The sequence below is a fragment of the Nyctibius grandis genome, chromosome 12 (genome assembly GCF_013368605.1).
Source record: "Nyctibius grandis isolate bNycGra1 chromosome 12, bNycGra1.pri, whole genome shotgun sequence".
In the NCBI taxonomy this organism is placed as follows: Eukaryota; Metazoa; Chordata; class Aves; order Nyctibiiformes; family Nyctibiidae; genus Nyctibius; species Nyctibius grandis.
Window position 1 is genome coordinate 2,954,888 of NC_090669.1, and position 16,017 is coordinate 2,970,904.

The window sequence follows — 16,017 nt, forward strand, 5'->3', positions numbered from 1 at the left end:
GGCCAGCTCTGGGATGGCTGGGTGCCAAACTGCCTTTGACCATGATCACACAGTCCTGTGAGAATCTGGGCAGGCTTATCACAGACACAAAATGCCCTTAAAAACAAACCTAATAACCTTAAGAAATTAACTCCTCCTTCACTGCCTGCCTGGCCCAATCTTAGGCCAACGTGCTGAGGAGGTCTTGCTGTGCTGAGCATACTAATAGCACACACTACAAGAAGCAAAAGTCACTCTGGACACTGGGTGACCGAGGCTTAAGCACAGGCTTGACAGTGAAGAAGGCATTTCAGACTTCAAGGAGGTGAAGGTGGGTTTTTCCAGGGACACCCACGTGACAGAGCATCATCAGTTCCCCTGATCTTCCACCGCTCCCCAGAGCAAAGAGGAGCAGAGTGTGCGTGCTGCCCAATATTCAGAGGTGCCAAACGCTGGTGGAAGCAGGGCTGTCAGCATTCAGTGCTATGGAAAAGCTGGCTGACTAGGGCCTAATTCTGTCCTCTGCCACAGCCCCTCAAGTCCTAATTCATCCAAGCAGAATTTGCCTGCAGTATCTACCTGCTACATCACTCTGAAGTTGAGAAGCACTATGCAGCAGAAGGTGGCTAGAACGTGGTCAGGTGGGAGACCAAACTCCCTTCAGTCCACCAGTTCCTGATCAAGGTGCTGTCTGGATCTGCTCTGATTCTCTTATCGTTGGGCAGACTATACCTCTTTCAGTAGCACCTAAAACCATAGCTCCCCTTCCTGTGCTGAAGGATGTGGGCTGTATTACAACAAGGTTCCCAAATAACAGTGGCACCTGTACCTCATTCCTTGTCACGGTAGCCAAATGCTGTCCCATATGTGCAGCGAGGAGCTGTTGATGCTGCCAAAAACAATAGCTGAGCAAAGCTTGGGAGCCCCAGCACAACAACATGCTACCAGGGCAAGAGTGCAGGTACCGTCCTGGAAGGGCTACCAGGCTTCTCACAATATTGTCCCATCAAAAGCTGTTATTTGTGCTGTGTCTGAGCAGACATTTGAACCCAGGCTTGCAGACGCAGAACCACGTTCTGCAGGTCCACCATCAAGGGCTTCTAGAGCTTGGCAGGTAATTTGGAGAGCAACTTGCCACTTCCCAGTCATCTGTAAGCCAGCTGCCCCCAGGACTCGCAGCCGATGGAGAGTTCCTTCTGACCCAGGCAGGTTCACTGCCCTGTCATCAGGAACAGATTCAACCTGCTCCTGCCCTCTGCAAGAGCAGACTGAAGAGGCCTCCCAATAGGCATTTCAAAGACTAGAAACATGGACAACACATATCACTTTCCACAGGTAATTCAGTCACTTTTTTTTGAAGAGAATGACAACAAATGAGGATGAGAATGGAAAAGATCCCATGAGTGGTGTCCACTGCTTGCTGTTAGCATATCACCAGACAAATGAAAACACTAAATGTATCAGAACCCACTGAAAACTTGGGACTCGCAACAAAATAATCCTATTTTCTTCCTCTTAGCATTGCCTATTTACTGGCAAAAAGGGAAGCCCTAAATCTTTACTGGTGCAGCTCCTGGAGTTGAGTCAGTCGATGGCCATATGCCCTGCCAGTACTACACTTCCATGACCACTACTTCCTGGACCTCGAGCTGCGACAGAAGAAAATCATAAAGCTGCATGTAGAGTCACCATTAAAAATGTCTGTTTTTTTGCAATTTGGGTTTGCCTCAGCTACAGCAACAAAGTGTTAGAAAAAACTATGATCAGAAGGATGGGAACCATCATGGATAAGGTACAGCTCATCACCATCGACAGCAGAAGCTCTACTTTGAACCAAATAACTGCTGGCATTAATTACAGGAGTAGCTCTGCACCAGCCAGTATTTGAGTACTTTTAACAGGGATTACCAGAGGCAAGGAGAGCTCCCGCTTGGGTCTGTCTGGCCAAGGTCCACCACAAAGTTCCTCTCTCCCTTCTGCTTCACCTCTTCTCCCAGGAGAAGCTCCCACTATGGTGTTATCAAAAGGTGTCACCGAGGCTGAGGGGCATTAGGGCAGAACAGAAAACATGTCACTTCCTAGGGGCTGGAGCACAGGTCACCAGGGGGAGCAGGGAACATAACGGTCGGAACTGAAGCAGAAACCAACATGCATGCGCCAAGCTAACTACTGACAGCTGAAGGTCAAAGGCACAGGTCTTCTGCACTGCCCCCGACATTTCTAGCTGTTTTTGCAGTCTAGAATCCATGCCAAGGAGAACTGCATCTACCCAGCTGCTCCTGAGAGTTTAAGGAGAGGAAGAAAAGAAAGAAAATAGCTAGAGTGATAGCAAATTAAGGCTCATCAGTTCCTCAGAGCACCGGAAGGAAAGAAACCAGAGCATTTATGACAATCACGGGGCTGGAGGTGACAGGGGGGAACAGCACTGAATAATGACTAAAAAAGCCAGCCTGCACCTGCACTATCATACCCAAGGCTGTAATTTGCTGCAACCTGAGGTGATAACGATGGCAGTAAATGGGTTACATGTAGAAACAGATAGCCCAAGAATAAGCCACCAACTGCTTTGTAGCAACCACCATTATCACTGCATACTCAGCAGAAGTAGCTACAAAATGCTGCGTGCCTGCTCTGAAAGGATGCTGGAGAGTTGGGTGTGTGTGTCTTTGGATCCTGCTGAGGCAGGCGGCCCTGCAAGGAGCATCGTGAAATGTAAAGTGCCTGTTTCGCATAAGCGTATGCAAAATTTCAGGGTTCGTGGTATAAACTGGTGTTAGCAGGGCAAAGGGAAGGGTTGTGGACAGAAGGGAATAGACTTGATGCTGAAGATTAAGCTACAATAAGGCATTTACAAAATAAAGAGTTAAACCTGCTCAAAGTCAGGTTCAAGCTGCTTCTAATATTATTATTTTAAATAAAAATTAAAAATTGCTGCCTCCCTGCAGAAAGCTATGCTCCTTTATTCTGAACAACTGCCTACAGATTAACTCCCCCACGCAGGTCATGCAGCACTGCCTGAATTTTCTCTTCAAAATAATCAACATTTACTATTTCCAGCATCTCCCACGGTACCAGGGCACCGTCCACAAAGGGGCTACAAAATCTGAGGCACTTTTGAATCACGTGCTCCACAGCAGGAATGCTTCTTTATAGCTTCCATCAATTAATAGCTGGCCCCTGCCCTGAAGCACGGGCATTTCTGAACTGGAGGCTAGTCATTACCTAAGAAGAAGGAGGAATTATTCCTTCTTCTGGACTTGCTAAGCTCTGTCTTCCCTGAGCACCCTGGGCAATGCTGAGCTCTTCTTCCACAAGGCAGGCACCTGGTCTGCACAAATAATCCACGCCTCTCTTCGTGCGTGCCTGCGTCTTCGCCTTGGGCACTACTGCCCACTTTAGAGAGTGTGATTAGCCTCTTCCAAAGGTTATCCACAAATCCTTCAAGGCTTGGACTAATCCATGTATCATTTTTAAGTATATGGTATACAAAATTATAACTTTATCACATCACTACTTGCTCTTCCTTCCAAGCCAGTGGTAAGGGAATTAAACTGTGGCCCTTTGTGCACCACAATTTACCACACCACAAGCTGGCATGTTCCTTGCTTGGTTTTCTTTCTTTCAGTCTGTTCCTGATCCAAGACAGAACATAATTTCTTGCCTCCACTGCTCACATTTCTTTATTAGCTCTTTGCAAAAAGCCCTGATGGAGTCAAGTAAATTACTTCTGGTTTCTTTCACCTATTATTTGCTAGTATAGTCTTAGAGCTGTTGTAATTAGGAAGGCTTGATCCTATTATACCAAGTTAAATTAGGTGTTTCAGGATTCTATTTTATTCCTTGCTGTCTTATGAAGACATAGCATGAAGGACAGCACCTGTGAAAAAACAGTTGTTCACACAGACATTAGGAAAAATGGACCTAAAGAGTTTATCTTTAAATGGAAATGGAGTTCTCTAAGCTTTGCCTATGCTTGGCAGATGACTGATGAGATAGTAATTGCCCAAATTTACAGCACAGCTTGAGCAACACTGATATCATCAAGATGTTCACATGAACGATGTGGAAGCTTGAGTGCACCTGACTAATGGAAAATGACTGTCAAAGCAGTCTCAGAGGGGCAAGTGCCAGGAGGAGGGAGCACCTGCCTAGGTGGCTGGAAGTGCAACCACTCGAACCGATCGCAGGGCGGTGCGATTCCAAGGGCTGGAGAACATCACAAATTAAGGAGAAATTAGATTTATTGCTCAAGCAAATAAGACTTTATGGTGCATTGCACTGAGAATAGGCAGCTCATTTTAATGAGATGACAGATCGTTGTCAGCAGCTCAACCAGTTTGTTTCTTCCACAGCTCTTAAGTGATCCTGCCTCTCCAGCAAGGCTTCATCATTTTCAGAAACAAGGTGCTCTAATGTCAGTCTCCTCAGTTGGCTGATGATGCATAATAATCATTCAGCTTCTCTGCACTGCACTCTCTGTTTCTTAGAAGTTGATCTTTTCTTACACTTCAAACTACCCCTTGGCATCCTTTCCTGACTGCTAGGCCAGGTAAAGTAGGCATGTTGTAGGTCAGTATTTGTACCCTGCAAACTAGTGTCTGCTCCCTCTGCTTACACGTGCATTTACTCCTACTGAAGCCCTAGGCCCTGTGTGGAGTGCGAGTCCCCCACCTCTGTGCAGGTTACTCAAAGGCAGGTAGGTGGCATTTTATTCTTGGGCACTCGGGCAGAAGACAGGGTTATATCAAGGACAGTATTAGCACAGCACACAGTACCGGGAAGTCGTTAATTGCTTGTATGGACCAACGTCGCCGGGCAGAGCGAGGAGACATCTGTATGTGAAAACGTTATACCCAGGAAAAGGGAAGAAAGACACCAAGAAAATTAAAGACAAAGGTAAATAAACTGAAATTAAAAGTGCCCTGAACCAGCAGAGTAAAAGATACTGTTCCCAATGGTTCTGTTACACAACGAACAGTTGCAAACCATGGTCCCCGCTCTCATCCACACACAATTGTACTATACAACATTACCTACGGCCCCGGCAAAACAAGGGCTGCTGTGTCTGTGCCCCACACCAGCCTCTGTGAAAGACTTCAGCAACCACAAATCTGAATAAAGTCTTCCACCTGGAGGTGTATTACTGCAAGAAGCACTGAACTGCTTCATGTGACCTTGTTCATACCACGATTTGACAGCAGAGCAGAGGACAACACCCTGGTGCCTCACATGCCAGGCCCCTACTCTAACCAGTTTTACTCGTCTTGGCTGAAGAGGAAGGCAGCTAAGTGCAAACTGCATCATTTTTAACAGAGCTGTCCAGCAGCACCATGGCACAGAAATCTGCAGGAAGCTAAATAACCACTCCTGCTTACTCAGATATCCCTTTAACATCCAGCAGCCTCCAGGACTTCATTCACTGGAACTTGCTGTAACTGTTCACTTTCATTTTAAACAATAAAAGCCACATGTCAGGATATTAGGAGGGATGTAGAGACCCTGCTATTTAGCAGGGCCATGTCCAAATCGTCATTATAGGTTGAGGAACATATTCAGGTTGAGTGAGCAATCAAATTCACTGATTGACTATGCAGAATAGCTCCGAAGTAGGCTTTCATTATGAACTTGCAGACATTTCATTAAGTACTCAATGCAGTATTATAGCAACAATAAATGGAATCTCTCAAAGCAAATTACTGTGCACTCACTTGAAGAAAAATTTTCTGTTACAGTTCTGTAAGACTCAACACAATAAAAAGGGTTATTTGTGTCGTGTGCAATGGATTTTACATTTATCTGAGCTGATGGTAAGCAGTCAGGACCATCAGCCATGCCTTCAGCCTCTATGTTCCCTTGCACCTCACTGCTGGGAGAACCCTGCAGTCAGGGAGCCGAGGGGTGAGGCTGGCTGCAGGGCCCCACAGAAAGAGAGAGTAGAAGACTGCAGCCTTGTGCTACAGGTTCCTCCACCAGGCCTCACAAGAGAAGGAGAAAAGGGTTAGTTGAAGGAAATTTGGTACAGTGGAGAAGCAGCAAAACTAAGCTCAGTCGCCCCACAAAGCCCTGCTCTCCTGTAGGCAGCCACTGCTGCCAGCCTACACTCCCACGTGCTGCGAGTTTGAGAGGTCTGCAACCAGGTGGGCACCAGGCAAAGCCCGAGGGATGTCCCGAGAAGCAGCAGCTTCCAATCCCTGCCAAATTCCCTGATGGGAAGCATGAGGACACTGCTGTCACCACCCCTGTGGTACAGCTGTCCCTCAGGTAAGGCTGAGCTGTCCCCAGGTCCCCACTGGCACGACCCCCTAACTGGAGGGAGAAAAACACAGCCATGGCACCTTCTTTAAGAGACACCCAGGTCTGAAACACTGATGGCATTGCCACAGTATAGATACAGCTTCTCCTTTCTGCTGACTACTGTGCTTTAGTGGGATTTTTTGAGGAGTGAAAAAGAGGAAGAAAGGAGGAGTGTGCATGTGTGAATAAAAAGTGAGAAAGAGAGATATATATGTGTGTGTGTGTCTGTGTGTGTATATATATACACACACAAAAATTTAAATGAGCACAGAAAAGCTCAGTGTCAGGTTTAGTTCCATTTTGGTTTACTAAGCAGATCTCTGCTGGGTTCAGCAGCTCCCCTGCCTTTCTGGGAACGTGACATACTTCCCGTCTAGCAATGGGCAAATTCCATTTGTTTGCTAATGGTAGCGATGCCAGTGGTTGCAACACGGGATTTAAATACCTGGTTATCACTGACAAATTCTGTTTTGGGGCTGAAGTTATACAACATGAGAGTTTAACACACATAATTTCAATTTTTATGTAATGCAAATATAAAATCCAAGCTTCAGAGCAAGGAGCTAACTAGACTCAGAGTCTGGGCTTTTTAAAATCCTCAAAATGAAATGACAGAAAAATATGCAGCATTGATCTAACAGAGGCCATGACATCAACTGCTGAAGAATAAGAAAACCTTTGCTGAAGGGAGATACAGGGTTTTTTTAAACTATGTAATCTGCAAGAACATCTGAACTAGCTCCCTGCTAGGGCCCTTACACCTCTTCCAACCCAGCATGAGAGGAGATAGCTCAGCAGTGGGAAGGGGAACACCGTAATTTTCTCTGGCTTTCAGCAGACCTGGCTACGCATGTTTTGTTCCCTTGACTTTTTTTTTCCCCCCTGACAAAAAAATCTTGTTGCCATCAACACAAGGGCTGGGGAGACAGGCCACATGAAATTGCACCAAGCTGCTTCCACATGTTATTTTTAGCCTTGTCTGTCATCTTAGAGAGCTGCGTGTCAGAGACAAGCACGCTGCAGAGGACAGAGGTAGCTCTTTAAATAAACTCTCCTGCAAAGACTAGAACAGGCTGTAATTCTTGTACCAGCACCATTTTCTCTTCTCATGAAAAAGAAGTTTGTGTGTGTGTGTGTGTAAAAAAAAAAACAGAACAGGGACTTTGAGAGTATTCTGGGGTCTGTACAGAGGCAAAGCTTGCAATGGGGAGAGGGGTTTGCCCCACGACTGGTAGGTCTAATCACTAACTCGCATCACGTAAGCAGGACGCAGTCCCAGAGGGGTCAGCTGTCACATCCAGGACTACTGAAAAATTAAGAGCTCTTCCAGTGCCCAGGAAGGATGAGAGCTCACGGCTCTGACTTCCCCTCTGCTCCTGGGATAGGAGTTCCCAAGCTCCCCTGCAGCAGAGCGCAGACAGCTCTTGGTTTTCCTTGGGGTACCTGGAAGCTCTCCATTGGTGCTGCAGATGTGTGCCCTCAACACGACCACCAGGCAAACTACTTGAGTGCCCTGAATTCTCAGGCTCTCGGTGGAAGCTTACCCTGTTTTTGCAAGCCACTTCACCCCCTGCTGAAGCATAGAGAGTTTGTTTCCGAGCAAGCTGCACGGCCAGTCACTCCCACAGCATCTGCTCCGGGCACATCAGCCCTCAGCTGCTTCAGAACTACCCTACAATTACCAGTGGGTCTTCCTCACCCACTATATCTCAGAAGGAAACAATCCCAGTCTCCCCCAAAGCCTTGCTTGTAAACAGCAAGGACAGCAAAACCTACACCTAAACCAGAAGTATGTGGTTTGGAAGATCTTTGGAGAATAATGTAGGAATGATTTTTGTTTAAAACAGTCCAAAGGGGCACATATCCCTGAAAGAGACATCTGTAATAGAAATAACCCAAATATAACCCATGACCCAGGAGAGGTTGTCAGTGAGCTGCAGAGAGCCACAACCCTTTGCAGTAACATACATCAGGGAGTGCACAGAAAAGCAGAGTTTACTATATGTCCTTATCTGGAGACTACAACTTCTTAAGTGTGAGATTTTAACCCTATGTAACGCAAATGGAGACAGTGTAACGCACTGAAGGAAGCTGTGATGGTCAGTGCAGAGAGATATCAAAATAAGCAGGTCAAATGTTAGAGAGGATCAGTAAAGAAGTTACTAATAGTAGATAAATCCATTTTTACAGAGCTGCCTGTAAAAGGATGCCTTCTTGAGAGGAATATGAAGCTTCCATTACCAGCAATGCTCACAGCTATATGAAAGGAATACAGATCACAAAAGCTGAAGTGTTACAAAGGCTTTTTGGTCTGGTACTTACCCTCTCTTTGTAGTAGAAGGAGCTAATGGAGACCTGCTCCTTCTCGCTGCGCGTCGGACTCCCGCTGTACAAACGCAGGTTGCCTGGAGTCTCTGTGCGGATCTTCATTGGAGTAATGAGGCCACTATGGTACGCTGATAAAGCTGACAGGGACCTAGAAACAAGAGAACACACTTTCAGGAGCTTACGCCCACCAAATTGCCCTGGAGGCTCACACTGACACCTCCACTAACCCAAGCTGCCAGCAATGTTTCAGGTGTGTTGAAAGGATTCTCTGGTGAGGGCCAGTGATCAAAGGGACCAGCCTCTCTGTGTCGAAGGCACAGCTAACACTAGAGGTCTTTCTGCTTTCTGAGGGTCAGGAGCTCCAGGGTGGGATACGATATTCTGTCCACGACAGTGGCACACCTCAAATGCGACGCAGGGTACTCACCTGGGTGTGGGCTCCGTTGGGGACACCGCACGGTGCATGGTCATGGGTCTTGTGAAGTACACCAGGTACCCTGAAGAGACAGGACATGGCATAAAGATCACGCAAGGAGAAGCAGATTACCCAGTGGTGGTATACACAGGGAAACCTGGTCCTTTAAGGTAGAGTCAAGGGGCTGGGTGCCTATCCACTACCCTGAGTGCTTTTAAACTACAAGCAGACAATCTCATTTTCTCAATCCAAAACCACTCCCCGCAAACCCATTAAAGAGCACGTCTTGTTGAGATGACTGTCTTAAAAGCACCAACTCAAGTGGTTTACAGATGTTAGAGAAAGACAGTAAAAGAAAATGAGCAAATACATACTCATGTTTCAGCTCTTCACCAGAACTTGTCAAGCACTTTGATACTCTAGAGGCAAGTGAGGTGATATTTAGCTATGCAGAGAAACCACTGCAGCTTGTACAACTCTTCTCTTCAAAAGCATAACCCAAGCCACCTGAAGCCAACTCCACAGCCCTCTCTCACAAGCCTGACCCCATTTGTTACAGCATCTCAAGTGTCTTCAGCCACCCACTCCTGCAAGAGTTTTGGGACTTGGCAGGTTTCACTGAGCCTATTCAATGCAATACTACTCTGTTTTACTTTTACTGGGAATTCAGTGAGGCCTGTATGAAAAGCAGCTTTCAAAACACGCTCAAAGTGGGATGTGGTCCGCTCCGAGGTGGCATGCTTGCATCTGAAACAGCTCAGTGAAACGTAACAGCTCTTACTCAGACCTTAACCTGTTTTTTAAGGATGATCTTTGCACTGTACACTCTCCCGGACACCTGGACGTGATTGTGCCCCCTCTCCCATTTAGGGGAAGCTTCCCAGTGACCTTGGGAAAGCTATTTTGAACAACAGAAAGGGTGTATGGCAGTGACCAAAGCTTCATCTTGTTCAGAGGCAAGTGTTCCCCAAGATATTAAAAGGACCATTCCCCAGGTGGCTGTTGTAACATATCAGTGATGGGGCTAACCTGCACCACAGAACCTGGCTCCAGAGGTCCGTGGAAATGGGATGTTAGAGTCCTGGTAGGAGCCATAGGCATTGGAGACCCGGGCGAAGGTGGGCAAGGGGGGTGTTACGGAGTTTGACAAAGCGTAGGGATTGCTGGACGTGCTGTCCTCTTGGTTCTGAAATAGAAGTTACCCAAGGTCACACTCCTGCTGCCACACAGGAAGGAAAACCAGCTGGAGCACCAGGCATCACAATGCCAAGCAGCCTCATGGAAGGTGCTCGTCCCTTTGACGAAAGGGCTTCTCTGGCTGCTTGTCCAGAGGTTTCTCTCCCACCACAGTCATGTTGAAATGCAGAGCTTAACTTGGGGTGAAACAGTGGGAAACTATACAGAAAATCTGACCTTCAAACTCTGGATACGACTCTCAAGACAGGGAGCTGAGCTAAACCTGATACCTCAATGATGCTAGTGAGACAAAGTCTCCTTAAATAGGAATACCACCCAACTGTGGGGGGGGTAAATGCAGGTTGGGAGTCTTGAAGTGAGGAAGGCAGGTGGTGTGAAATACTGGGGGACCTCTGGCCTATCCACAGGAATTTTGGCAGAAATCTGCATTTATTTGGATAAAGAGTACTACAGCTTAGTCTAAAGGAATTCTTTAAAGGCAGCTGTGCCTGACTTGAGTCATCAGATTTCCACACAATGTAGAAAGTTCCCACTCTTACAACATTACTGCTGAAACCAAACAGAATTAAGCCTTTCCATGTAAAAAAAAAAAGCCCTTTATTTGTGATGAATAAACAAAAACTCTCAGAAAGGAAACCTGAGGAGACTCTCCAGTCTTTTCCTGAATGCTAAAAACACCCACTCCGGTACACTTCACCCACACACAGACCTAATACCTGACTCTGGGATGCTGAGTAGGTATCACAGATCTCTCAGCTAAGGGCAGAGCGTGACTTGGATTTATCTGCAGTATCATCCCTACAAAACCTCAGCACAAGGCTTCAGAAAAAACAGACTTTCCCAGCTATTTTTTCAAGGGAAGAAAACAAAGACCCTAGAATAGGACTAGCAGGATCTTTGACTAGAACTGAGGAGGTAAAGACATCTACCATTGCCTTTCAGACAAGAATGACTCCATCAGCTCCCTGAGGCCTCTTACTTTCTCTCACAGATCATAACCATGCCCTGGCACTGAAGGAGATATACTCAGAGCTGTGAAGCTACCAGACACCACTAAGATGCTCCAACCACCAGGCACTCCTGCTAACCTGAACATCAGTGAGCGTGCAGAGTTCCCCAAAGCCGCAAACCTTCAGGGCCTGATTTTCAGAAACAAACCACATCTAATCATCCGCTCAGTTTTCTTCAACATTAACCAGAAGTGCTTACACAAATGTAACAGCCAGTCACAGGGGTCTGTTTACACCTCTAATGAGGTTGGACTCTCACTGAAGAGTCAGAAGTGTGGGACATAGGAGGAGACAACAAACTAGGGCAGAAAGCCCACGCAGTTCTCCATACCACAACAGATTCCAGCCAGGAGACCAGCTGACGCAGGCAGGGCTCCAGGCAGCTCTGGTTCCGCTTCACTTTCTGCAGAGAAGTGTCTTTCAGTACCTGGAATACATATACAAGATGCAGCTTGAATCACGGTTACGTCCACACCTTCCCCACATCCTATTTTGTCTGCAGAGCAGCTAAGATGCCAGGATGCAGAGAGGCCACAGACATCCCCTAACACCCACTGGAGACACACTGACCCACGGGTGTGCTGTCTGCTTTGAGGAACGGCTGTGAGCTTTGATCAGAGCACTGAGGGTTCACCTAGATTCAGCACACTCTCAGCCAGGATCTGGGCTTCTATACTACTGCAGCCCATACAATCCATGCCAGTTTGTGGTAAAATGGATCAGGTTTTTTTCAGGAAGGAACCCAAACTGATCCATCAACTTGCTGCTGGGGAAGGGATTTCATCAGCAATAGGACTTCCTACACCAGATGATCAAACACCTGGTCTGGAATTTGCATGGCCTATGTAAAAAGTCCCCTAATTTTTCAAACAGTTTGTGGAGGAGAGCAGGAAACAACATCCCAGCTTGAAAATATTATCTTTTTGCAGCTGGACGCTTAGCTGGTCATTTTGTCTCTTATGGGGTTGAGGGCTACTGCATGAGGAGAAGGATATGAGGGATTCTCAGGCAACACACATCACACTGGAACAGAGTAGCAGCGAAGAACACATGTTTAAAAAGCACCAGTGGAGAAAGGCCAATACTGGGCTGCAAGGCCAACAAAAACCTCACCCCAGGAGCTCCACAATGTACCAGTTCAAAGTGACCTGTGGTGTGTCTTCAGCAAGGTCAGATGTTTTACCGAGTCAGTAATCTAGGCATCAAGTGTCCAGCATTTGTATATTTATAAAGACAGCGTACACTCCCCACGAACCTTCAGCAGCTTTGCCTTCATGGAAGCAGTGATGGAGGTTGGGTTGATGAACTGGAAGGATGGTGCAGCATTATTGGGATACTGGACAGGGAACATCACCAGCATCCTGACTCTGTGGTTGCCGCAGTGCACTGACACCGTACAGCTACGACTCACTGCATCCATCTGTGAGGAAAAACAATTGCTCTGTAGTTAGATCTCCAAGGACTTTTAAACTTATAGTGGCTTAAATTCATGCTGAGGGGCTGATTCCTCTGCACACCCATAAGACGAAGTCATGCTGTTCTCAAGGGCAGTGAACAGTGACAGCAAAAACACCCAGGACAGACTCAGCTCGCACCAGCAGACTGCCAGTCCAGCATCCCAGCATCTGGAGACCACAGGCAGCCCAGGCTGCGCCAGGAATCAGGCCCAGCCCCAAGAGCCACTGCACCCCAGCCCACTTCACTTGGCTGTGGAGAGCTCCAGGCCCAGCGCAGCAGTCATAGGCACCACCTAAGATCATGTACCTCTGTCCCAGAAAACTAAATCAGGATCATGCCATAAGCTGTGAAAACACAGGAGTGGGGAAAGGAGACAGACAGCTGCTTCAAGTCTCCCATCCCAGTACAGTGCTGTGCCTCCAGGCAGCTGCCATGCACAGAGGAGGGTTTGGTGTGCAAGGGAGATCCCAAAACGGAGCGAGAGAGTGCAGGTTAGGGAGGGTTCAGCAGATCATGTTCAGAAACAGTTGAAATGAGATCAGCTGCACGTAGTGGAACAAGTCACTTCCCACTCTGCAGTTTAGGCAGAGAGGAAAACACTGTCCAGTCTTCTCGGGACCAGCGCCAGTGTACTTACTGTGCTGAAATACTTCCCTCGCTCCCAGAGTCTGGGATTATCCTCTTTTCTACTAGCCCTGGCCAAGAGGATCTCTGCAGCTCAAAATGAACCTTGTTTACAGACAGCAGTCACTGCAGCAAAAAAGCTTACCCTCAAAAAGCTCCGACAAGCCAGCCTGCCCACACCCCCTCCTAACAAGCCAGAATAAGGAAACTCTTTACCTCCACATTGACATTTCGGATCTGCACGTTGATCAGTGAGAACTCCTGCTGCAGTGTCTGAGGCAGCCCCAGCTGGTCCGTTTTCTTTCCCACTAGGGGGTCATTCAGGAAATCTTCTTTTAAGGCTGACAGGGAAGATGGAGAACAGGTTGAAATAAGCTATAACAGACTTTTGGCACACGATGCCAGGAGGCAGCCAAGAGAGTAGGCTTTCCTCTGTTCTTCTGACACATGGAGGTATGAGTTTTACCTGGCAAAGACCTGCGAGCTAGAGGGTCTCAGCTGTTGTTTAGAGGCACACAGGTTTCCCAGGAAGGTTACAGAAGCTGCCTGTACTCCGTACAGCCCTAAGTGGTCTGTCTCTACTCATTTGAGACCCCTTCTCCTCCCTACACAGTACTGCCAGAGTCACAAAGGGCTGAACTGGAGCATCTCGGTTCAGTGGGAAAGAACTGCTGCCAAAGCAGTCTCCAGGAGGAGCTCTGGTCTTTGGGACTCACATCCCACCACTCGGCTTTCAGGGAATGCTTCCAAAGCATAAGGCGGCTTTGGGAGAGAGAAGAGGATATTTCTGGCCCTAGCAGAGGCTTAATTCATTTGCAGCAGCCGTTTGCATTTAATGTTGCAAAGCAATCTAGTGCTTTAACAGTCTTTAAAGACTCATCCAAATGCTGGGTCTAGCTGTCTGATTCCAACAGTTTTCAGGAGGACAATAATCTCTGAAGGCCAGAATACATTTAAACAGCCAGGCAAGCGCTGCAGGACACAAGGAATTATGGATAAGAGAGCAAACTTGACTGAGAATTGATCTCTGCCTGTGGTCATGCCTGGCTTTTGCCTTGTATCTTGCTATGTACACCCATTAGGGCACGGGCAGCTCCTTCTGAAGGGGGGTTTTGCTGTGGCACCACTTCTTAAAAAGACCAAATGTATTTTTTGATGATGGTTCCAAGCACACAAGGGAAGTCCTGATTATTCAGCTGTCATCCTCATGCTTGCAATATCATATTGCACAGACTACTCATAGCAAAAAAATAAACTACAAGAAATGCAAAAAGCTGGTCTTTTCCAGGTGTTTGCCTAAAAGTTACTGACTTTGCTGCTGGGACAAATATATCTGGTTTTACTGCTGCCCAGTGGGTTGCTGAATTTGGATAGGTAGGATGCTTAGCTACTCATTCCTGTTTGCAATTTTATTGTCGTGCTTTGATATACTTCACAAACGGCAGCTGAAAAAGGGATTAAAGGAAGATCAGTGGCTCTTAGGGAAGATAATTATTTCTAGCTCAAGACACCACATAGCTTACCGAAAAGCCACCTCTGAGGTTCCCAATCTGGGCAGTACCCTCCCTTTGTCTTCTCTTCCCATTCCCTTCCAATTAGTTTAAAATCCCCAAAAGCCCACATATTTGTCTAGAATCCTAAAAATTCTTTATAGACAGCAGCCAGTGAGGAGAGCTGTACACTGACAACACAGCTGGTGGGCTTTCTGATTTATCTGCAGAGCTCTGTTCTCTTCAAAGATCCCCCAAAGTGCTTTACTAAAATAACATGGAGACTTTGCCTGCAGCTGAAACGCAGCCACCTCCAGGGTGAAACATCAACAGTCCACAGTAGCTTTTAGGCTAGAAAGAACTGAAATTCCTACCTAGGGACCTGCTTGTGCATTGATCCTGCAGTCACAGTATTTGCAGCAAAACCTACCCTGCTACAGAAAAGCTATTTTCATTCCCTTTGGCCACAAGGGAAATCTTAACAGTCAGAACGAAAGCCAGACACACACAGAAACCACACAGGACGTATGAACGTGATCTCAGCAGGGACAGTGAAAGAGTTAACTCTCTCCTGTGGAAAAAGAGAGGTCAGGCAGCCAGAATGAGAACTCTTAATGCTCCCAGCTGGAGAAAGCAAGGCTGTGCTTCCCCACACAGGACTGCTCATGGTGAGCACAGGTAACCAGGGCTTTTTCTATCATATTATAAAACCCTCATGTAGACAGAGGTGCTGACAACTCTCAGAAAGTTGTTCTGCTGACACATAGGACAGATGGCAAAGAGGAACTTTACTGGGCAGGAAACTTCCAGTTAGGAAGAGATGCCTTCCCTAAGGGACCACAGCTGGCTCCTTTATTCGAAGGACAGACATTAGACCACCTCCTCCCCTTCCCTCCAGTCTGTTGGCAAGTCAAAGGGAGAATCAAATTGCTTTCCTGTAGGCCCCTCACACGGGGATCTGTTGCAGCACCCTGCTACAATACAGAAAGGAACTGTGAATTCAAACCCAAACTGACACAAAGGCATGGGAGCACACAATTATTCTTCCTCAGAATTAGATACAGAAATCTCTTTAGATAGCTTGTTCACATGCACAACATCACCATGGGTCTCAGCTGCTGTAATCTCTTTTACTCTGGTACTTACACTCTTCAAACACTAACACCCTGAATGTTTAACCTGGCCAGAGCCTTAACCACACAGACCCTCCCTTCGCATTCCT

At 47.0% G+C, this 16,017-nt stretch overlaps 1 protein-coding gene across 4 annotated transcripts in view; it reads right to left on the bottom strand.

Annotated features, from left to right (window-relative positions):
- WDR59 (WD repeat domain 59) overlaps window positions 1–16,017 on the bottom strand; it is a 59,534-nt gene that overhangs the window by 21,842 nt on the left and 21,675 nt on the right. For 3 of the 4 annotated variants that reach the window (XM_068411074.1, XM_068411072.1, XM_068411075.1), the window contains exons 13-18: window positions 13,522–13,646; window positions 12,479–12,643; window positions 11,555–11,650; window positions 10,046–10,202; window positions 9,029–9,098; window positions 8,596–8,749 (exon numbers count right to left, since the gene is read on the bottom strand). In XM_068411074.1, coding sequence (XP_068267175.1) covers window positions 8,596–8,749; window positions 9,029–9,098; window positions 10,046–10,202; window positions 11,555–11,650; window positions 12,479–12,643; window positions 13,522–13,646 — 767 coding nt within the window. Of the gene's footprint in view, window positions 1–4,754; window positions 4,812–8,595; window positions 8,750–9,028; window positions 9,099–10,045; window positions 10,203–11,554; window positions 11,651–12,478; window positions 12,644–13,521; window positions 13,647–16,017 lie in introns of all 4 variants that reach the window. The other variant, XM_068411076.1, reaches the window with a different exon arrangement.